The sequence below is a fragment of the Tetrahymena thermophila genome, assembly GCF_000189635.1.
Source record: "Tetrahymena thermophila SB210 genomic scaffold scf_8254716, whole genome shotgun sequence".
NCBI classification, from domain to species: domain Eukaryota; phylum Ciliophora; class Oligohymenophorea; order Hymenostomatida; family Tetrahymenidae; genus Tetrahymena; species Tetrahymena thermophila.
This window is the reverse complement of record NW_002476481.1, coordinates 1,079,999-1,103,229: the sequence shown is the minus strand read 5'-3', so window position 1 is coordinate 1,103,229 and position 23,231 is coordinate 1,079,999. Positions and strand designations below refer to the sequence as shown.

Sequence of the window (23,231 nt, the reverse complement as noted above, 5' to 3'; positions counted from 1 at the left end):
CTTTTCTTTATTTTTTTGCTATTTAAAGAAGGGACATTATTTTATAATAAAAATTAAATCTCCGTTTCCATGCCAAATGCGAATAAATTTTCATATTTTGTTAGCGATATTTTTGAAAATTTTCTAATTTCTATATGAGTGTTTGACTTCCTTTTTTTCAGTAAAATTTAAAAAATAATATCTTAGTAATACCAAATTAAATTATGGGAGCTGTCTTGAATTAAAATAATTCATATTTTTATTTGAAAACCTTATGCGAAAATAATAATTGTTAGCTTTCATGTAGAACAAAAAAGTTAATAGTTTGCTTTTATAAGTTAATCTTATCTTTCTTTACTTTCAAAGGTAATTTAAACATAAAAAAATTAGATAAAATTTTCCCCGTTCTTTCTAACTAATTTAACAACTATAATTTTTTTAATAGATTTCTCCCCATTTTAAAATTTTGGAAAAATTTTGGAGGGAAAATCTGATTTAAAGAAAATTGTATTTTTGACTTTGAGCTCCAAAATTAGATTTTGAACTATTAGTTTTTTTTGTAGTTGTTTTGTTTATACATTTAAAGATCTTTTGTTTTTTAGACATTTTTAGTTTGACTTCAATCTTTCTTATTAATTATTCTAAATAAATTACACAACTGGTATTTTCATCAGTTAAAAATAAATAAATAAATTATTTGCTTCCTATGATTTAATTTTAACGAAATAGCAACTTGTAAGTTTATTTGTTAGATAAGAATTAATAGATAGATAGACAGAAAGATTGATAAATATTTAGATACAAAACCAAATAAATAGATACTGTATCTTTCCCTATCAAAATTTACTTAAACACATACAATCAATCATAATGCAAAAATCTTCTTTTTGAGTTAGCCAAATAAAAGGAATAAATTTTAATCAGAAAAGTCTACTTTATTTTTTTTTAATATTTTTCAAAATTTAGATAAAAAATTCAAATTAAAAAAACAAAATGTGATAAAATAGTAATTTTTAAATTTAAAATTAATCTAATTATTATTAAACCCAGTTTTTCTACAAAAATATATTAAATATTTTCTAATACAAAAGAAAAATATCAATAAGAGCTATTTTATTATATTTAATTCAATTAATATTTTTTATAAATCTTATTATAAATTTTATTATTAAAAATAAATAAATTTAACTTTGTCTTTTTATTAAAAGTAGAATTTTTACAAAAAAAATTTATTTATTTATTTATTTTTATAAACAAATAAATTAATGTGTTAGATAAAAAATTTATAAAATTTTATTGATTTTTAAAGGAAACCAATTCATTTTTACTAAAAAAATCCATCCATTCTTATTGTTATGTTTTTCTAATTTAGTTTAATTAAATATACTAAATAATTAAATAATTGAAAATACATTTAAACTTGAAAATAATTAAAAAATAATTTAAAACATTAATAATAAGCATAAATTCAATTTAAGCTTATTTAGTTTATAAAAATATTTTATTTTTGTCATTAAGATGTTCTTTTAATTCAAAACTATTTTCGATGTATTAATTCTTAAGAATCATAGCTTTGAAAACCTAGTTTATTTATTATATATAAGAATTTCAAACATAAATATTTTTGTGATTAAAGGAAAGATATAATTTAATTTTATATAATAAATACTTATTGAAAATCATTTAAAAATTAATAAATTTATATTTAATTGCAAATTAGATTAAGAAAGTAAATAGAGAGAGTGTTAGCATAAAATAGTTAATTTATTTAAAATAAAATAAAATAATTAAAGCATATATATAGAGCTAGCTATTCTTCATAAGGAGTATTTGAGTGTACAGACCATTTTTTGATAACAACATTTTTTTTAATAAAATTTTATGAAATAATGAAAATAATTTTTTTTAAAATTGGTAAAAATTCAATTTATGTAAATTTATTAAAATAAAAAATAGGTTCTAAATTATAGTTATTAAAATCAATACTATTTATTTTTCTTAAAAATCAATACATTAATTAATAAATAATTTTCTCTTATTTAGGTCAAATTATTTAAAAGAAATATTAAATGGATTAAAAATTTTACAAAGAAAATATTTTATTATTAATAAATAAATTTTTCTTAAAAATGAAAAATGATTAATTTAATAATAAAATAATAAAGAAATTTCTTGGAACAAAAATATATTTTCAGGATCTACTGATAAATTATGAATATATTAGCATGAAAATAAAGGTGAATAAAATTTATTCATGGAATATACACTCATTTGAATGAATTAATTATCATAAAAACTATAAATTTTACACAATAATGATTATTAATTTTTTTACGTAGAAGTAATGTATTATGAAGAGAAAATATTCAAATAATCAATATGAGATGATTAAAATTAAATTTAAATTTATTTACAATATGTATAATCAATTTATATAAATATTTGAGTACTCTAATTAATTATGTCTTTTATTTTTTTTGTTAATCTTTAAATTTTGATAGATGTCTATTTAGGCTTATTTTATTTTTAAGATTATTGCATTAAATACCATCCATCCATCCCAGAATAAGATTAAGTTAGATCAATGTAAGAATCTAACGACAATTTTTTCTTCAGGATAGATGTTGTAACTTCTAGAAGCATCTTCAGGATCTGGGCATCTTTCATTTTTAAGATCAGTATCAATCTTTGAAAAGGATTTGGTGTTATTATTTGTTCTCTTGCTCATCCATAATTTAAAGATACCGCAACCTTAGAGTTTAAAAATAATAAATTTAATGATATTTTTTATGGATCAGATAAAAAGTATTACTGACTAAAAAGAGACCTCCTTCAAGAGCACCCTTATTCATAGCTATGGCTAAAGAACTCATTATTAAGTATATTATTTAATTTTAAAAATGATTTGTTTTTTTATTCTAATTTTTTAGGATATGTTAAATTTGATTTAATATTAAATTATAGATTTTTTCGATTAATTTTTGATGAAAATTTTATATATTTTAATAGATTTATTAGGAAATGTAATACAATCCATGTAATTATAAAATTGTAGATATCATATAAAATCATTACTTCTAGAAATCTAATAAATTCCTATTAATTTATTCATTCACTGTAAAAATTAAACAATAAAATAATACTTTAAACATTAATTATTAATATAGTAAGTAAATGTAGATTTGTCAAAAAAGTTCAATTCTGCTTATAGAAATCAATTTATATTCAAACAAATCCTCAACATTAATATTGTAGGATATTATCTTCTCATATTAAAATAAGTAATTATTGATTTTAATTTAAATCAACCCATAAAACTTAATTTGTTTTATTGAAAATAAATTTCATTTGAATTATAAAAGACAGACAAGGCTTATTTGAATAATTAGTAAATATTTCTAACCATTATTTTTTTTTAATAATAAAAGTTATAAATAATTAATTTTATTTGATATTTGATTATTTAAAATTCTCAAATAAACAAATTAAAACTTTTTTTGCTTAGTTTTTTAAAACATCTAATATCATTTTTTTCAAAGAAAATCATTTAAACAATTTAATTGTGTTTATGTTTTCATAGTATTTCATTATTTTTTTCACTTTTTACAAATAAAATCAATCTAACATATTTATTAATTGTTTTTATTAATTAATAAAATTTCACTTTTAACAAAGAAAATTAATTATCTAAATTATTTGTGTATATTGTAATAACATTTAATTTTATTTTAGCAAAGAAAATTGTTAAATTAGGTGAGTTTATTTATATTTTTTTAATAAATTATCATTTTAATCTTAGATATAACAAAGAAAATAATTTAAGCTTTAATTGATTCTTAAAATTGTAAATAAATTTTTTAGAAGGTGAGTAAATTTTAATATAAAAATTTTAACAATAAATTATTTAACTAAATCAAAAAGAATATATATATATTCATGCTTTTTTTCTATTTTATCAATAATTATATTTTTTGTTCAGTAATAAATTATTCAATCCATCATGAAATTGTAACGGTAATTGTAGAAATTAGAGCTTGATTGCAGCTCTTCTCTAAATTAACTATGATTTTAATTAAACGAATAGTTTAGTATATTATCCTCTCTTTACTCATGATGATCATCTTAATCATAACCAATATTATTTGCAAATGAAACATTATTTTATAAAACGTAGGGATTAATCTATTCATTCACGTTCTAGTATTATAAAAATTAAGCTCTATTTCTATAAAAATTGTATTCATTTTGCTATTGATAGGATTAGCTTTAGTTGCTCTTAATGCTTTTGATGTTTGGATCGTCCAACATAATCGAACTACTAAGCATATCATCAGCCGATTGATTAGTATATGTTAGAGCGCATGCCCAGCTATCTAGATTATCTACTACATTTGGGTAATAAGAAGGTAGAGTGTCCCAAACTTTACTAATAAGATTGAGCCTCTCGCATTTATACCCATTACCTCCAATAGTATAGAGATGATGCTTAGATAATACTACCTTGTTTCTCAAATCTTTACCGTTTTCCATCTCTGCTATGACCTCTATTTTATGTTCAGGACTTGTAGTAAATTTGTAAACTTCCTTTAAAAAACCTTCATCATGGCCTCCTCCAAGAATATATATGCAATCTTTTGAAGCATATCTCGGATGATGGATAGCAGCACAGTTGCTCAAATGCTTTGGAAGCTTAAAATTGATAATTTCCCAAGTATTTGTTGAAATTGTGTATTTTTCAATGTCATTTAATCTTTTTTGGCTATCATACCCACCAAATGTGTAAACGTATTTCCCATAACTACACAATGAGGCTGCAAAAGCACATTTTGGAATTTTCATGGGAGCAAGTTCACTCCACTAATCAATTTTAGGGATATATAAATAGCAACTATTAAGCATCTTTTATGCCTCCATGTTATATCCTCCCATAATCATTACACTTCCATCATTTAAAACAACTGAGCAGTGTTCTTTGCGAGCTATTGGCATTTATTGTCTTTTGATTACTTGCAAATCATTCTATATACTGATTTCATAAACCTAATCAGAATTTCCACCACCCATAAGTAATAAATTGTCATTTCTTAAAGTCACAGCAGAACTGTACCCCAAGAACTTAACTCCTTCAAGATTATATTTTTTCCACTCAAATTTCTTTAAATCTAAGATGATCAACTTATTTTTATTACCAACGAAACATATTTTTGGCTGGTAAACTTTTATTAAAAAAATTAAGTTTGTTTTTCATAATAAAAATGAATTCTGTACAGATATAAATTTTTTAAAAGCGAATTTATATTTATTAATAAAGCTAATAAATAAATTTAAAATATATATTTATACCATCTAGATAGGCAATGCTACTGATCGATTTGTATATATCACTACCAAAGACTATAGATGGAATTTCGAATTCTTGCTTTTCTTAGCTTATTGTGCTTTCCTTTATCTACTTTTTAATTTAATCCTCAATTTCAGATATTTTGTTGACTAATTGATCATTCTTTATTACCTTTGTTTATTCTATTTGTTGTTAATACAAAATAATTATTTAATATTTGTAAGATATTTATTTATAAATTTAATATATTTTATGTCTTCATTATGTGATAATTACCTAATAATTTCTCAGTTTCTTAAATGGTATTAGAGTTAGCTATAAATTAGTCACTGACACTTTAATGAAGTACTATATCTAACTCTAATGATTGTATGTATTCCATGTATATATGTGAGTATTCTTTCTTAAAAGATTCTCTTTTTTAATTTATCTTTTCGATGAGTGAATCGAATTCGCTATCAATTAACTATAATTATTCCTTTAAATATTTCTCTTAATATGTTTTGATTTCTGTTGCATTCTAAATTGCTGAATTGACTGTATCCATGATATCATTCAACTGGTCTTTTGCTTTCTGTAGCCTTTCTTTTAAAAGAGAAACTGAATGCTCTTATTTTACAAATTTATGACCAGAATGATTTATGATACACTAAGTGCATAAATGTTCCTAACAATCCTCGCAAAAGAATAATTAAAACTCCTAATGTGTATCACATAATTATAATTTAGATTAAAGCTGATGTTATTTCAAAGCTAAATCAAGTGCTATAAAATTCTTTGAAAGTGATTCAGGACGTACATCTGGACTCAATTTTTTCCTACAGCTTGGACACTCAATAAATCCTTTTGGCTATAAAATTTACTACAAACATAACTCGCAGAATGTGTGGCCACAAGGTAAATTTCTAGGAATATGCTTTTTCTCATCATATAGTATATAGCACATGGGACACTCCATTTCTATGAACCTTAATAAAAATAGTATTTGCTTAAATAATATTTTTTAATTTGCTTTTTTCAAAATATAAAATCACTTTTACAATTAAATTCCTTTTTTGATCAAGCTGCTTCAATTAATAAATACGTAGTAGGTATTTTATCTAATAGTTTATTCTTAATAGTTTATATTCCCACTCTTTTTTCAAATACATCTTTAATAACTTAGCATCAAGAACCAACCAATCATTCATAATAAATCTATTTAATTCTAAATAAAATTGTTTAATTTATAAACTATTTTATAAATTTAGAAAAAAAAATAATAAAAAACTGCATTTTTCAAAGGCTCTCTTAGATTTTTAGATTTTATAACTCCTTTATCAAGAAAGATTTGTATTTAAAATTAATCAAATGGAAAAAAATGTTAAAAATATTATTTGAAAACTAAAAATCAAAATTATTTTTACTAAAAAATAAGAAAACATTTTAAAATTCAGGCAATTAATTTTTTTTAATTTCATTAAAATTTAAATTATTTTTTTTGAATAATTTTATTCACCTTATTTTATAACAAGTAGGAAGATCTTTTTTTAATAATAAGATAATTTTGTAATATCTTTAAAGCTTAAAATGAAAGATTTTTTTAAAGAATATAAAATAATAAGCTTTGTCCAATTGTTAATGGAAATTTATCTTGAATATTGAAAAAATAAAGTTTAAATTTTATAGATAGATTAGGTTTTACCATTATTTTGATTACTTAAGCTTAATAATGCATACAAAGAAATAAATATTTGAATCAGTTTAATAGATTGAAGTTACTTGAGTTATATATAAATTTATGAATGTAACCAATTTGAGCTAGTTCAAGGGTGTTTAAATATTGCATACATTAATTTATCAACAATTTATTTATTTACTAAGTTACTTACTTACTTACTAACTTACTTATTTACTTATTTATGTAATTCTAAATTTGCATATCTATAATTAATCGATTTTATATTAACTAACTAAGTGCCTTTTCTATGCAAAATAAGATTTAATTGATTTTATTTGTACAAAGAATATGTTCATTCAAAATATTATGCAAATAAATAAAAATATAGATATGAATGTATGTATGCATGCATCAATGGAGAGATGCTTTAAAGTAAGAGTATCTTATGATCATTCATTCTTTATATGAAACATTATTAAGATATTTTTTATTAGTGCTATACTGAGATAAACTAAATCAGTAGGTTACATACTTGATGAGATCGTATTTATTTTTATTGCAAATGAAGAGATCATGTTCAACTTGTTTAAGCTTAGATTCAAAGAAAGCCTTAGTTGCAGCTGCAGCTTTTTCTCTTCTATTAAATTCAGCAACGTCAATCTTACCCTTTTCAAGCAAAACAACGTCTTCAAGCTTTTTAAGATTAATATTTTCTTCAGCTTCTTTCAATTTTAAAGCCAAGAAATCCCTTTCTTATTTAAAAACCTTTTCCTTGAAAGCCTTGAGATCAGGTACTTCTCCCTTTTCAATTTATTCTCTTTCGAGAGATTTCTCGTAGTTTTCTAATTCATTACCCTTGATTTCAATGTATCCCATTTCAGCTTTATCACCTTTTCTTCTTTCACTCAAGAAACGAACATTAATGAAATTGTTGTTTTTGTCACCTATTTATTTATAATTAGCATATTAAGTCTATTTCACTAATTTACTTATCAAATATATTCATTTTTAGAATTGAGATTTTCAATAAATTTGCGAGTAGAATTCACAAAATTATTTTCTTTTTTTTCTAAAATTTGTTGAATTTTTGAATTGAATGCAGCTTTGTTAATTTCGTAAAATACTAAAATAATTACCCAATCTGGCAGCGATTTCTTTAACGATTTTTCTTCTAGCTAAACTTGTGGTCAAGAAACTTTGCAAAAAGGATCTAGATTGATTGCTATTAGTTTTGGCTACTCTCATAGCATTAAGAAGAAGTCTTTCAGCGTAAGGCTTTAAGTGCTTGCACTTAGTCTTAGTGGTAGTGATACGCTCGTGCATGACGAGTTGAGTTAATTAGGTACGGATCAAATGGAATCTCTAAGAATGAGCACGACCCAATTTATAAACTTTATGACCGTTATTTGCTAAACCACCCATTATTCTATTTTATTTACTTTGATTATTGACAACCTATAATTAAATACCTTTTAATATATGATATTTTTCTTTTAATCAAGACAATACTATTAAATGACTAATTCTTATTTTTAACTTTTTTAAGTGCTTTCTAAAGCACATTCATTCAAAATATATATTAAATCCATTATTAATTCCATTCCTTAAATCATTCATTTAAAATTCTCTTGTTTTCTTTTTCTTTCTTTTTTTTTATTTTTATGTTTTTAAAATATCTTTCTTTCAATTTAAAATTTTAATCATGGTTATTATTTCATTGCTAAACACATTAAACAAGTAAAAAAATTATTTGCTAAAAATCATTTCAAAATTTTATTTACCAGAAATATAAAAAAACTTTAAAGTTAAAAACAAATTATTTCTTTCATAAAATTTTATTTTAATTTTAAAAAATTTATTTATTTTTTTTATTCAATTTAAATTTATTTATTTTTTAAAGCAATTTAAATTAATTTTTTATTTAAATATTAAGTTAAATCATTTATTTAAAACGATATTAATCATTTTGTTTTGAATATAAAAATAGATATAAACCCTTTTTTTCATTCTTTACCAGCAAAATCAAAACTGTTAACTATTTAAACTTATCTTACAACTATCGTATCATCTTATTTGCATAGATGAGTGCTTAATTTATAATGCTCACTTAAATCTAAGTTTTACGACTTAATTTAAATTATATTGTTTGGATCAACTAAATCAATAAATCTGACATACCTATCTTTAAGGTATATTTGAATTTAGATCTAAATTGGATCTTCCTATTAAATGTGTCTGATTCTATGCCCAGATATGACGCTTGAAAAAGAATCTATCCAAACGTCTTCTGTAGGGAGAAAACAAGCAAAAGATTTATTTAAATGCTTTTCATCCTTTATACTCTCTTTAATTAATCCAATGTATTACTCACCAGATTCACTGATATTGTAGATATCTATATCGATCACATACATTTAGTTTATTTCTATTAGAAAATCACTATATAATTGAATGCATTATTAGTACAAATTTTTTATTACCACCTAACCTTTTTCGTTTTTCCATACAACTGCCTAATCTGATTGCTCAAATCTCGAGCTCAACATTTCAAAGTTTATCTTTCTATTGCTTACTCCATGAAAATTTTTACTATTATTATCTAATATTCGATTGTGTTAATTAAATTAGTCTTGTAACAGGTTCTTTTTGAATGACTAGTTAAACTATATTTCATGTTAAATATTTTATAATTATCCTTATTATTCATATTAATTAGTTTTCTAGATAGAAGAAACGCTATAATTTTTAGAATATAGATCACTTTATTTCTGCTAAAGCTACTACTTTATTTATTATTGACTCTTTTCGTTTTAACTATATTAATTGTGTTGATTCATTTTGCTTGTAGATATAGGAACTTCTGCTTAAGGAACTTATTTAGTAGAATTTACTACATTATAATTTTAAATAGCCTTTAAAACACCTAATTTGAAACTAGAAATATCGTTTACAACTAGCAAATTTAAAGCTGAGTCTTACAAAGCTTCATCAAGAATCTAAGAGTTTTCCTTTTTTTATTGATACTTTAAAGATATTAATTTTCCCAAACTTTAATCAGAAGAAACTTAATTCTACTCGTATTGATGTAGTATTTTTTTAATGTCTTCTTTTGATGATATTTAATTGTAAGTATCAATATGTTTATTGATCTTTTCATAATGCTTATCTAATATTTGCAAAGACTCCTTTTCTTTTTCAGAGATAGCATCCAGAAAATCCTATCTGAATGCCTTAAAAAATTAAATTACTTATTCTCTTACTTTATTCACTTATTCATTTTATTCTCTTGTTTGGAGGCTCAGTCTTTTTATCAAACCATCATTTAATGGAGGCCAGTTTGATAGTATTGTTTATTCATTGCAATGCTCAATTTTACTGATCGGAATAAATAAATTTGGTGAGATATTCTCATCTTAAATGCATTCTATGCATTTTAAATGCTAGCCATTTAAATCTTGTGCTATGTTTATTGCTTCTAAGTAGTTTCCTTTGTGATTTTAGCACTCGATTTTGTATTGTAATCCAACTTTTTCCATTATTTTAATTTAGTTTTTTTTTGTAAAATATCTTAATAATCTTTGTAATTCTTGTTTGCATTTAAAGCTTAATAGTATTTACTATAGTATAAACAAACAATATTGGCAAAAAGAACTTCTTTATATTGTTAAATAAATTTAATATTTTAATAATTAATTTGAGAGATAATAAAATTACTTGCTTTAAATTGTGGTTAATATCTGTTTAAAAAAAACACAACATAATTTCAATGAAAAAATAATATATCTTTTTATCATTCATTACTTTATTAAAATATTAAAATAAAACAGCTTATTTTTGTAAATAATTTAATTTTATTTCATTATTTACCTTATTAATTATAATTTAACTTCATCAGGTTAATCTAAAACCATTTTAAGTTTATTTTGAAGTAATTTAGAATTTATTCAATATAAATGAAAAATCAAATAAATATTGCTTATAATTATTGTTTATATAATTTTTCCTTTAATTTTTGAAATGTCAAAAAAATAAGTAAACAAAAATAAAAAAATTTAAAAACTGATTTTAGATAAATTTTAAGTGGGCTTTGATAATATAATAATAATAATATTTTTTTAAGAATATTTTGAATTGCATTACATTCCAGAAAGGGGATATTTTAAGTTTAAAAATTTGGCTTGAAAATGAGAGTAAATAGTTATTTAAATTTTAAGTAAAAATTTAATTTAAATAATTTTAGAATAAATACCAAGTCCAATTTTTAATGATCAAATACTCTTCTACTATTAGCAAGATATTTGAGTTATATATTAATAATAATATTTTTTAAAAAAATTTTTAAAATGTAAGATAAAATATTATTATATGTTTATGAAAAATTACTTTCTTGATTAATTACCAACAAACTAAAAAATATAATTATTAAATGGTAATTTTTACTAAATTTAAATTAAAATAAATGAAATTGATTTCATCGATTTATATACGATTTAATTAATAAAAAAAAATATATATATATATAAATAATCAAATAAATATTCAAAGTGCCAGAAATATTTCTATATAAATATAATCATATGTATATTCTGATAATATTGCCAATAAATAAATGTATAAAATCTTAATAATTATTTTTTAAAATATTTTGAATGATAAATCCTAAAAAAACTAGAATAAATCTAAATAATCATTAATGCTATTGTTTCAGTTCAAATATTTATTATCAAACACAAATTTATTTAAATATTTATAGAATAAAAAATTATGATGGATTTTAATGATATTAAAATTTATAAAAATACAAAGCAGGGCATAAAATGAACATAGAGAAAATAATAATTTGGTTTAAAAATTTAGATTGGTTAATTAACACGTACATTAATTTATTTATTTAAGCTTTATCTTTTATCCTATTTGTTTGCTAAGTTTTTTCTTCATTACTTTGATTGGTTAGTTCTTCTGAGAGCTTCTTCGATTTCTTATTCGTTAAGCTTTTTGAATTTAGGTTATTCTTTACTTACAACACCAATTTCAATATCAGTAGGATTGAATTCACGGTTAAGAATCTATAAAATAATTTAATAAATAAATAAATTTATTTGTGGATATAATTCAAAAAATATATTGATAATTACATTTTTTAAAGTATTGATGGCAACTTCTATAGTTTTATCAAAGCTCATGGAAGTGGCGTTCTTATCTTTTTTAAATTCCTTTTCTAATTAATGGATAGCATCTTGTTCCTTAATACCTGATGCAACAGCCTTTAAATTATTTAAAATTAGATTAAAATTTAAATTTATTTCAAAATGGCTATTATAAACAAACCAAAATTCATTTGCTATTTAAGTATTTTATCAAACCTACTAAATTATTCATTCATTAGCACTACATATAACTTACTTTAAATAGATTTTGAATTTTAAAAGTTTAAAAATTTGAAATAAAAAATATTTAATTACTCTGTAACCACAGAAGTAACCAGAAGGATCGTTCTTATAAAGTAAAGGACCTAATTCGTTGTCATATCCAGCAAGAATAGTTTCTTTATTTATATAGTAAATTATAATGTTATTTAGAAATTTTTGTAATCTTTATTATAATGAGTTTAAGAATTATTAATATATACCAACAGCGTAAGGTCTCATGAAAGCCTTTTGAGTATAAACTTAGGATAAATCACCTAATCTGCAAGAGAGCTAATCAACAGGCATGAAGTGACCTAAATTAATTCAAAAATACTTTAGATTTTTTAAATTACGTTGTCATATTTTTACCATTTTTAAGCTTATATTCACTGGCTTCCTATCTAAGTCTGGTTACAATGGCTTTAGAGTCAGCTAATTTCATTAAAAATTAAATTTATTTAAATGGTTTAGTAATTGAATACGCATATATATATTTTAAATAAGAATTACGGTAATAACCGGTGGTAGCAGCACCAACACGTTCGCTTACGGTGTGAATATTAGTGAAGGAATTCATATCTACATAACTTTCCTGATAATATTACAATAAAATTTTAACCAAATAAAGCTTATTAACTTCTAATTCTAAACAAAATTTAACAAAAATCATTTTGTAAAATTTCATTTTATCTAAAAAGGCTTTTGGATCGCTTTTAAATCAATGAATGAATAAATTAAGTACTTAGGTCTTCTTTTCGGTAATTAAAACAACACAATCCTTACCTCTGACACCAATAGTAGTGATACCAGAGTTTTTAACAGCTCTTTAAGCATATTCTGTTAAATTATAAATAAATAAAGTTAATTTTTGCAACATTCAATCAATAATTGTTTCATTTAAAATTGTTCTTTGTTCTTTCGATCTCAAAATATATCGTTTTTAATTTCTATTAATTGCAACTTTCAGTAAGACTTTAGAATAGTGAAGACTTCTTGAGCAAAATTTTAATTGAACATATAGCTTGCTATATTTAAATCGATTATAACTTCATTTACCTACTTAGAAGAGTCTTCCTTCAGGTGAAAAAACTGTAATTTGGGTTTCTGATCCGCTCATTTTGATTGCTACTAAAACTAACTTATATTTATTGTATTTGAGTTTTTATTAATGATTTAGATTGTTTTTCTTGCTTTAAATATATAAAAAATATATTTATTTGCTTTTTTATTTTTATTTGATTAGATTCGAAAGATTTATTTATTTTTTTTAAATTTAATTGAAACATCATTCATTAAAAATCATGCAAAATATTTAATATCAAATTAAATAACAAGAAACAAACAAGCAAAAAATAAATAAGCTATCTTTCTCAGATCAGAACACAGATTAGAAGCTTTCTTATTATTTGCATACAAAAAGCATATCTGAATTTAAGATATAAAACATATAATCTAATAGCAAGTCCTATTCTCCTCTTTAATCTTAGTTGATATTTTCTTTGAAAAATTTTTATTCAATTTTCAATGAAGGAAGAAAACAAGTTAAAAACTCTTTGCTTGAAATATTAATTTTTTAAGAGTAAGGCATATCTTTGACTAATCTAATATTTGTAGATACTAATCCTATTATCTCTACTTAGTTAGCATCTAGATTTTAATATCTCTTTCTTTTAAAGATTCTCCTTATTTAAAATGAAGTTATATTGTAAAATAGGCAAGTAAATCATTTTATAAATAGCTTTTAAAATATTTTTTAAATTATCTAAAAAACTATTTTTATTAAATTTTTTTTCTAATCTTTTAATTATATTAATTTAAGTTTATTTATAAAAATAAAAAATTTTATTACTAATTTTTAAATTGTTAAGAAACAATTTTATTATTATTGTTTTAATCTTTAAGTCTTGATTAAATTATTTTTTACTAACTCTATAGGAAAAGATTAATAAAAGAACTTAAATTTTTTAGAATTATATTTTATACAAAAAAATAAAATAGTCAAGTCAAATCTTAATATATTTTATCAAATTGCCAGGATACTTAAAAAATTTTATTTTCCTTATAAACAGAAAATGATTATTAGTTTAATTTATTAATTAAATTAAATAGCTTGCTAATTCATCTAAAATAATTATTTACTTATTTTATTATAAAACTTGAATTTCTTTAATTGTAGAATTATTTTACCAAAAAATTTAATCAAAATTTTATTTTAAAGTTTGAAAACAAACAATAATTTTAAATAGAAAAGAGATTTAGCCAAAATCAGAAAACATCTTAATAATGAAGTTTAAATGAATTGAAAAATAAATTACTAAGTTTTTATTCTAAACTATTCAGTAAATAAATTTCTTTGATTATTCAAATAAAATTATCTAAAGTTTAATTTTTTTAGAAGACGATAATTTAATAAGTGTTATGAAATGATTTGAAAATACATTTATAAATTAATCTAGACATCATGATAAAATTAACTTTTATATTATCAGTTTTATAAAATAATAAACTATTTAGCTTTATTAATTTCTTCACTTGTTTGTTTTCAATATGCTGAAGTGGTACTAGCAAAAGGCTAATGAATACATCCATGATTTCTTCTACTTTTAAATTTCTTAAATAAGTAAATACCAATAACTGCAATTATTATGATAACAACTACTACAACAATTACAATAATTGCCCATACGGGGAAGTCATCCTATGGATCTGCAGTAGATTAAGCGAAACCTATTTTTTTAGAATTAAAAATTAAATTTCTAAATTAAGAAAATAAAAATACTTATTGTTTGATTCTAATATGAGTAGATAGATACAAATCTTCTTAAAAATGGACCTCCTAACACAAAAGCAACATTATCATTACTAGAGAAAGGCTATATCAAAATTTTACAGTCAAAAGTTGAGTTGGAAGTATAAAAAGAGAATGGGAGATCATATTCTCTTTAAACTTACCCTGAATCTTACATATAAAATAACATACTGCCTATATTAGTTTTACAGTCGATCCTAAGTTCGTTATTGCTTAAATATGCACCTTTGAGAAGCAAAAAGCGATATAGTTATTCGTACATGTATTAATCTATAGCTATAAAAGGAAAGCTAGAATCTATTAATGCTACTTGTTTAGTACTATTATATGTAAACTTAAATGTATTAAGCTCAAATTTATCTACATTTATTGCCCATTTCTGTGAATTTTAATTAGTAACTTGAGCTAATTTATGATTACTTATTCTAGCATTTTAAACAATATTTTTTAAATCATAGCCTCCCAAAATTAACTCAGAATCTTAATATTTATACCCTAAGTATAAAGAAAACATGTTTTCTTTGATCAATCCTAGTTTATAAAGGCTAGAGACAAACGAATTAGATTATTCATTCAAATTATTTTGTACTCCCAACCCTAAAATGCCATTAGACTAATTTTTATAAAATATATTGAATTTTATTAAAATTTAAAGAAATTAAATGACAAAAATATGTCAATAAAAGAAATTTTCATTTCTTTTTAATATTAAAAAAAAATTTTTTATGAAATGAAAAGTCAAAAATAAAAATTAATAAATTACATATTCGCTCTAAAATTTATTTGTTGAGTCGAAAAGTAAAATTTTTTGATTCACATTTTATAGATCACCAAAACACACTAAAGCATCCACATATGTACCAGATACATAGCCATTTAAATAGTTTAATGTGTCTTTGCTGTTTGTAACAGAACATCCATCAGAAATTTGACAATCATAAGAATCTTTAAAACCCTTTTTAATTTAATATAAATACAAATAAATATTGAAAATAAAATTTTCAAAAAATTACTTTGCAATTATTTTAGTCTAAACAAAATTTGCTTGGAATCATTATTTTGTCAGAGCTTGTATCAATTGCAAGGGTAAAACTTTTCTTTTACTATCCTAAAAGAATCTATCCAGTGTATAACTATTTATCATTATTTTTTAGCTTTGCATGTTAAAGGGTCTAATTATTGTATGCATAAGATGATACTATATTTTAATCAAGATGAGAGTTAAATATACCAGATAGGAAATTTTAGTTTTAGCTTTGAGTTTCTCTTCTCAAAGGAACTTTAATTAGATTAGCTTAGCAAAAAACAGTAAAAAATAGCAGTAAAATATTTAAACAGCTTATCATGGTTTATTTAATATCTTTAAATCTTTATTTCTTTGTTGTTAATAATTTTTTATTAATATATCAATAAGAATTAACTAAATTTAATTTATTATAAAATTGAAATCAAATTGGATGATGAAAAATATTAATTTAATTTTAGACTTTTTAATAATAAAAAAACAAATTTAATTATGATATAGAAAAGACAAATTTTTATAAAGTTTACTAAATTATTTATTAAATAATATCTTCTTTTTATTATTCTCAGCTGATCAGAAAAAAATTGATTTACAAAAAATATGAATGAATTTAAATAGAAAAAATTAATTGTAAGTATTTTCAAAATGTAGTAAAATGATATAAATTGTCTTTAAATGTATATTTATAATTAATTTACTTTTATTTTAATCTATAGATAGGCCTAATACCTATAAATTCTATGTAAGGTAAGTTAATATAAATCTGAGACAATAAATTTTTGTCTATAAAATTTTAATTAGCTAACTAGATTTATTTGGTTGACTGTAAAATAGTAAATTTTTCTAATTAATTTTTTAGGCAAACACAAATAGATATATCAATCTATTTTACCTAAAAATATTTATTTTTAAATTATTTATTTTTGTAAGTTATTTCCTTATCTAAATATTTATTATTCATTTTATGAAGATAATATTTTAAATATTTTTAGACTATTGAGCTTTGTTTTCTTATTTTTTAATTAATAAAACTATTTTAACTTAATTGATTTTATATTTAATAAATAAATAGTATAAATAACTTCTTAATTTATGAATTATGATTTTATCATATTAGCAAAACTAAATTATGTATGTTTTTCTTGTTGTTATTTTCTAAATGATAAAATAATAAATGTTATTTTTCTTTACAAAAACTTATTCTGTATTTCAATTTTTTTCTCCTTCCAAATAAAGAATACTTTAAAAGCTAATAATTAAATAATTCAATTAAAAATTATGTGATAAATTTATTAATTAGATGAAATAAAAAATTTAAGCCATTTTATTAGAATTTTTACATTTTTTTCTCAATAATTTTTAAGGTGTAAAAAATTTTAATCAACTAATTAAATTAAAAGTAAAGTTTATATTTGCTTAATTCAATATTAATTATTTAGTAACCCTAAAATTTTGTTACTTAATTAAAATACAACAGCACAGCAGCTTATCTTAAAAATATTTGTTCTTAATTTCTAAAAGAAAAAAAAACAATATGAGATTTAATAACTCAATAAGTAATAATTAGCATGAAATTATTCAAGATAAAGTTATTTAAAATCGTAGAAAGAATAAAATAAAGATTGAATCTCTATAATCAAAGATATTATAAGGATATAAAAATATTTTAGAACTCTATTAAATATAATAAATTTTATCAAAGTTAACAAAAAGCAAATTAGCATATTATTAAGACCTCTGATTTTATAAGATAATTATAAGCAAAATTAATAAGAAACACCAAATAATAAAGGAAAAACAAGGACAAGAACATTGAAACAAAAACTTTTCAATATTTATAATTTTTCTCATTATAATATTATATTTTTTGCTTCTGCATATATCTTGTTTGTTTAAATTTTATATTTATGAGATAGTTTATGTTGAGCGTTACCTTTTAATATAAAGTTTTTTTAAATTTAAAATTAAAATTAAATAAAGTAAAACTAGATAATTATTAAATATTTTACTCAAGAAAATGAATTCGATAAAGTAAAGACAAATTTCTATAAAGTATAAAGATAAGAATAAATTAAGAAATTAGCTTTAAGTATTCTATTTAAATCAAATTAATATTTTAAATTGTAAAGTTTCAATTAGGAAGGAGGACTAAAATAATATGTAATTGTTTATTTTACTAACACTTGTTCGTTTATTTAAAATATTATTAAATTAATCTAAAGAATTAATAATTAAATACAAAATTTAGAATTATGATTAAACTTATTTGAAATCTCTTATTATTTATATCATAACTTTATATTATAATTTTCTTAAAAAATAGATAATTTATTATTAATCATAATTTATCCATTTAAAATAGACAAATAAATATCTCATAAAATTTTATGAATAAATAAAAAATCTATTGTGTCTGTTTAATTAGGGTATGCTTTAATAAATAAATATATATTTATTATAAAAAATTTTTTTTCTCCTTAAAAAGGAAAGAACCTCCTATATTAGAAACTCCTGAACAAGAACTTTTACAGTAGTAATTTTATTAGAATAAAATAAAATAAATAATATTCTAAGTTTACTAAAAACTTTAATGAAATATGTATTTAATAGTTTATAAAAAATATAAATCTATTTTTAAATAACAAAACACTATAAGTTAAAATTTAAATATTTCATTTTATTTCAAAAACAGTTTCTTTAAATTAAAATATTAAAATTAATATTACTAAGTTTGTATACTTCTTCTTTTTTTTCTTTTTTTAAATTAAATTTATTTGGTTGGTATTTTATTTACTTGTACGATTCAATAAAATATAGAACTATTTTTTATGTCATCATAAAATTTAAGTCTATCATGTAATAAGAGAGAAATTCATAGTATAATATTAGTCAAAGCCGATAAATAAACTATACTCGGAATAATAAAGAGGACAATAACAATTTTGTTACTATAAAATGTATTAAAAATACAGATCATGAATGCTAATTATAGTGTGGAGAGGGCTTACTTCAACAAAAATTTATATTGATTTTATGAAATTTCTAGATGCTCTACTTAGATTAAGAGAAAAAAATGATGATTTATTTATAATAAAATTAAAAGAAAAAAGGGAACAATTAAGAAATATCGTGGAGAATAAAAAGTAAGATTGATTTTTTTATCTTATAAATTTATAATTATCAAGTTAGCAGACAAATCTTCTTTCATTATATTTATTTAGTAATATAAATGAGGTTTTTGTGTTTAAAAGCATTAAATTACGAATTATTTTTAATGAGAGATAGAGCAATTAAGATAAAATCTTGAAAGACGCTTTTACTATTTAATAATTTAACAATTTTTAAATTATTATTCTTAATAAATAAGTGTTTTGTTTTCAGTCAGTCATTAAGAGAGCTAAATTTTAATACTCGCTAGCTAGGTTTAATATAATTACTAAATTATATAGCAGAATTAATAATTATTCAGAGCAATAAAGTAAATAAGATATGGATTTCAAAGATTTAAACGCTTAGGCTACCTTCACAAATAAGGTGAGACCATTTTTTTCAAATATCTTTAAATAGTAAATGCCTCCTGAAATTTTTTAGCAACTTGAATTAGCATTTAAGTCTTTATCAGGCAAAGAGAGGCAGGCTGTGATTTTTAATTATATCGCAGATTTAGATTAGTTTAATTGATGCGTACAATTATTGCTTACTAATATTGCTTTTTTAACTAAAATTATAGGAATTAGAAGAAAGAAGAAAGTATTTCGAAGACTTGATTAAGAGAAGATACTTTTTTAACCAAGGTTTTGAAATTTACGGTGGTGTTGCTGGTCTCTACGACTATGGTCCACCTGGTAATTAAAATTAATAATTTTCAAAATTATTTGCTTCTAGTATAAAAGCCTTTAAGGTGTTTAGGAAGAAGAATTTAAACATAGTAAATAACAAACATGTAACTAAATAAAGTTCAACAATAAAATCTAAGAAATAGATTATTTTAAGATAGATGAATTAGATAATATTTCATACTTAAATTTTCACTTATTGAACAAAAAATCAAAAATGAATAAGCAAAATAAATAGGAAATAAAAAATCAAAGATATTCATAACACAAACTAGATTAAGGCCTTAAATTACTTCTAAAATTATTTTAAAACAAAAGAAGAGCCATTTTATTTTTATTTCAGCTTAAATAGATGATTACATACAAATAATAACATATTTTTTTTTATTTATTTATAAGGTTGCGCCATCAAGAATAACTTGTTGAAGTTATGGAGAGAACACTTCATTTTGGAAGAAGATATGCTCGAAATATCATCAACTTGTATTACCCCTTATCCCGTTTTCAAGGCTTCTGTAAAAAATTTATAAATATCAAGATTTTTTTAAAAGAATTTGACATTAAACAAGCAAAAATATATCATTATCGAAACTAAGTAAGTAGATTTAGATATTAATCAAAATCCTCTAAATAGAACTAAAACTCAATAAATAGATTTCTAAAATTTAACAAAAGAGAAAATTCGCTTTAGATATTTTTATTTAAATTACAGCATCAAAAATAAATAAATAAACTTTAAAGATATCCTCAAGCAAGCAAGATATTAATCAGATTTAGAATCAAAGTTTTGTTTAATAAGCATTTTTTACTAATTAAATAAATTGATGCAACACATAATTAAAATAAACATTTAAAAATTATTTTTATAAAACTTTTAATAAATTATTTTCGTTAATAAAAATCTATTTTAATAACTTATATGAAAAATACTTTAAAAACTATTCATTGGATCATTTTCATTGTTCTAAGTTGATAATTTAATAATAAAGGGTCATGTTGATAGATTCACTGATTTGATGGTTAAGGATGTTAAGAATGGTGCTGGCCACAGAGCTGACAAATTGATTGAAGCTTTCATTGAAGCTAAACTCTCCAAGAAGAAACTTAAACCTGAAGAAGTCAAGGAATTGGAAGAAATTAAGCAAAAGGTTGAAACTTTTTCAGCTCAACAAATGCATGATGTCATCCAAAAGTTAGGTATAAAATCTCCTGATACTGGTAATGAACTTGGTTTCCCTGAACCTTTCAATCTCATGTTTGGTACTCCTATTGGTCCTTCTGGTTAATTGCCAGGTTTTTTACGTCCTGAAACCGCTTAAGGTATGTTCGTTAACTTCAATAGATTAAATGAATTCAACGGTGGTAGAATTCCTTTCGCTGCTGCCCAAATCGGTTTGGGTTTCCGTAACGAAATCGCTCCTAGAAATGGTCTTTACAGAGTTAGAGAATTCGATATGGCTGAAATTGAACATTTCTTTGATCCTAAGAGACCCGAACATCCTAAGTTCAAGTATGTCAAGGATTTGAAGTTACCTCTTTTGACTGCTAAGAGCTAAGAACACGGTGATGGTTCTGTTACTCAAATGACCTTAGAAGAAGCTGTTAAGTCTGGTACTGTTTCTAATGAAACACACGCTTATTTCATTGGAAGAACTTTCCTTTTCTTAGTCGAGGCTGGTGTTAATCAAAATAATATTAGATTTAGACAACACATGTCTAATGAAATGGCTCACTACGCTTGTGACTGTTGGGATGCTGAAATCGAATTCTCTCACGGTTTCAAGGAATGTGTTGGTTTGGCTAACAGATCTGCTTTCGATTTAGAAAGTCACACCAAGGGTTCTGGTGTCAAGCTCTTAGCCGCCAGACGTTTACCTGAACCAAGAAAGGTTACCATTATTGATATTACTTTAGACAAGAAGGAAATCTTCAAGGCTTTGAAGGGTGATGGTAATGAACTCACAAAACTTATTGAAGGTTACAGTGATGAACAAAAGGCAGAACTCATGAAGAAGTTCGAAACTGCTGATTCAGTTGAATTCGACATCAAGGTTAAAGAAGTTGAAAAGAAGGTTCAACTCCCCAAGGCTTTGATTTCATTCAAGGTTTCTGAATAAATGCAATAAGAAGAAAAGTTCGTTCCTTACGTCATCGAACCTTCCTTCGGTGTTGGTCGTATCTTCTCTGCCATTTTGGAACATAGTTTCAGAATGAGAGATGAAAAGAGAACTTTCTTCCACTTACCTCCTAAGATTTCCCCAATTAAATGCTCTATCCTCCCAGTTATTTCTCATGAAAAGTACAATGATGCCATTCACAAACTCAGTAAGATTTTGTTTTATAGATTTATTAATTTAAATAAAAATTGTTTAATTTGATTAAATTTATAAATTATATAAATTAATTTATTAAAATGAATTATTTTATAGAGGTTGGATTGACTAAGGTTGGTGTTAGCTCTAAGGTTGACGATACTGGTCATGCCATTGGTAGAAGATATGCAAGAACCGACGAATTAGGTATTCCCTTCGGTATTACTATTGATAATGATACTCTTGTTGATGATTCAGTTACTCTCAGAGAAATTCTTACCACTAAATAAATCAGAATTCCCGTAAAAATTAAAATAATAATAATAAAGTTTTTCTTATTAAAAATTTTAAATAAAAGATTAACGATGTATTCAGAGTTGTCAGTGATTTGGCTGATGGTCTCATTACTTGGGATAGCGTCTTAGCCAAATACCCCTTATTCAAGCCTAATGCTTCTGAAGAAAATTGAGATTAATATAGTTAAAATTAAGAATTATTATATAAATTGTTTCGTATTTAATAGCATTATAAAAGATTTATTTGTTATTTTTTATTTTTTAACTTAATAAAAATTTATAATATTGCATTCTTCATTCTATAAATCATATTTTTTACTTATTTATGGTTTGTTTCTAGTTCCTTTTTTGATTTTTAGAATTAAAATGACATATCAAATTTACATTTATGAATTCTGTAAGCAAAGTCTAAAAAAAATAAATTCTGCTTATGTTAGTTGGGAAATATAAAGTCATCAAATTATGTGAGTAATAAAAAGGATGCGTTAAGGCAGCATTAATAAATATTAACTTTTGACCACTTTTTATATTTTCTATCTCAAAAATTTGAGAAAAGTTTATTTTTT

At 22.1% G+C, this 23,231-nt stretch overlaps 8 protein-coding genes across 8 annotated transcripts; 2 read left to right on the top strand and 6 right to left on the bottom strand. All coding sequences in view use genetic code 6, as the record gives it.

The window, feature by feature from the left end:
* Nucleotides 1-280: 280 nt before the first annotated feature.
* On the top strand, nucleotides 281-766 carry TTHERM_00106990 (hypothetical protein; the record flags this gene model as incomplete). Its single annotated transcript, XM_001012343.1, has 3 exons — nucleotides 281-345; nucleotides 582-640; nucleotides 732-766. The coding sequence occupies 3 exons, from the start codon at nucleotides 281-283 to the stop codon at nucleotides 764-766; spliced, it is 159 nt and encodes a 52-aa protein (XP_001012343.1).
* Nucleotides 767-2,560: 1,794 nt separating this feature from the next.
* On the bottom strand, nucleotides 2,561-2,852 carry TTHERM_00106980 (hypothetical protein; the record flags this gene model as incomplete). Its single annotated transcript, XM_001012342.1, has 2 exons — nucleotides 2,561-2,730; nucleotides 2,792-2,852. The coding sequence occupies 2 exons, from the start codon at nucleotides 2,850-2,852 to the stop codon at nucleotides 2,561-2,563; spliced, it is 231 nt and encodes a 76-aa protein (XP_001012342.1).
* Nucleotides 2,853-3,969: 1,117 nt separating this feature from the next.
* Nucleotides 3,970-6,278, bottom strand: TTHERM_00106970 (kelch motif protein; the record flags this gene model as incomplete). Its single annotated transcript, XM_001012341.1, has 3 exons — nucleotides 3,970-5,195; nucleotides 5,323-5,502; nucleotides 5,597-6,278. 3 exons carry the CDS (start codon nucleotides 6,276-6,278, stop codon nucleotides 3,970-3,972), a joined length of 2,088 nt encoding a protein of 695 aa, XP_001012341.1.
* A 1,218-nt stretch (nucleotides 6,279-7,496) lies between these two features.
* On the bottom strand, nucleotides 7,497-8,402 carry TTHERM_00106969 (50S ribosomal protein L17; the record flags this gene model as incomplete). Its single annotated transcript, XM_001471213.2, has 2 exons — nucleotides 7,497-7,924; nucleotides 8,117-8,402. The coding sequence occupies 2 exons, from the start codon at nucleotides 8,400-8,402 to the stop codon at nucleotides 7,497-7,499; spliced, it is 714 nt and encodes a 237-aa protein (XP_001471263.1).
* A 581-nt stretch (nucleotides 8,403-8,983) lies between these two features.
* Nucleotides 8,984-10,558, bottom strand: TTHERM_000106968 (hypothetical protein; the record flags this gene model as incomplete). The annotated part of the gene is made up of 1 exon (XM_012796646.1): nucleotides 8,984-10,558. The coding sequence occupies exon 1, from the start codon at nucleotides 10,514-10,516 to the stop codon at nucleotides 8,984-8,986; it is 1,533 nt and encodes a 510-aa protein (XP_012652100.1). The 5' UTR covers nucleotides 10,517-10,558.
* Nucleotides 10,559-11,914: 1,356 nt separating this feature from the next.
* TTHERM_00106960 (proteasome subunit alpha type protein) lies at nucleotides 11,915-13,505 on the bottom strand (the record flags this gene model as incomplete). Its single annotated transcript, XM_001012340.3, has 8 exons — nucleotides 11,915-12,046; nucleotides 12,116-12,244; nucleotides 12,443-12,525; nucleotides 12,610-12,702; nucleotides 12,758-12,820; nucleotides 12,899-12,980; nucleotides 13,131-13,225; nucleotides 13,445-13,505. 8 exons carry the CDS (start codon nucleotides 13,503-13,505, stop codon nucleotides 11,915-11,917), a joined length of 738 nt encoding a protein of 245 aa, XP_001012340.1.
* Nucleotides 13,506-14,930: 1,425 nt separating this feature from the next.
* On the bottom strand, nucleotides 14,931-16,543 carry TTHERM_00106950 (eukaryotic aspartyl protease; the record flags this gene model as incomplete). Its single annotated transcript, XM_001012339.3, has 4 exons — nucleotides 14,931-15,115; nucleotides 15,168-15,810; nucleotides 15,961-16,152; nucleotides 16,211-16,543. 4 exons carry the CDS (start codon nucleotides 16,541-16,543, stop codon nucleotides 14,931-14,933), a joined length of 1,353 nt encoding a protein of 450 aa, XP_001012339.2.
* A 3,167-nt stretch (nucleotides 16,544-19,710) lies between these two features.
* TTHERM_00106940 (glycyl-tRNA synthetase protein) lies at nucleotides 19,711-22,838 on the top strand (the record flags this gene model as incomplete). Its single annotated transcript, XM_001012338.3, has 6 exons — nucleotides 19,711-19,755; nucleotides 19,952-20,066; nucleotides 20,457-20,572; nucleotides 21,047-22,382; nucleotides 22,487-22,671; nucleotides 22,728-22,838. 6 exons carry the CDS (start codon nucleotides 19,711-19,713, stop codon nucleotides 22,836-22,838), a joined length of 1,908 nt encoding a protein of 635 aa, XP_001012338.1.
* Between the last annotated feature and the right edge of the window lie 393 nt (nucleotides 22,839-23,231).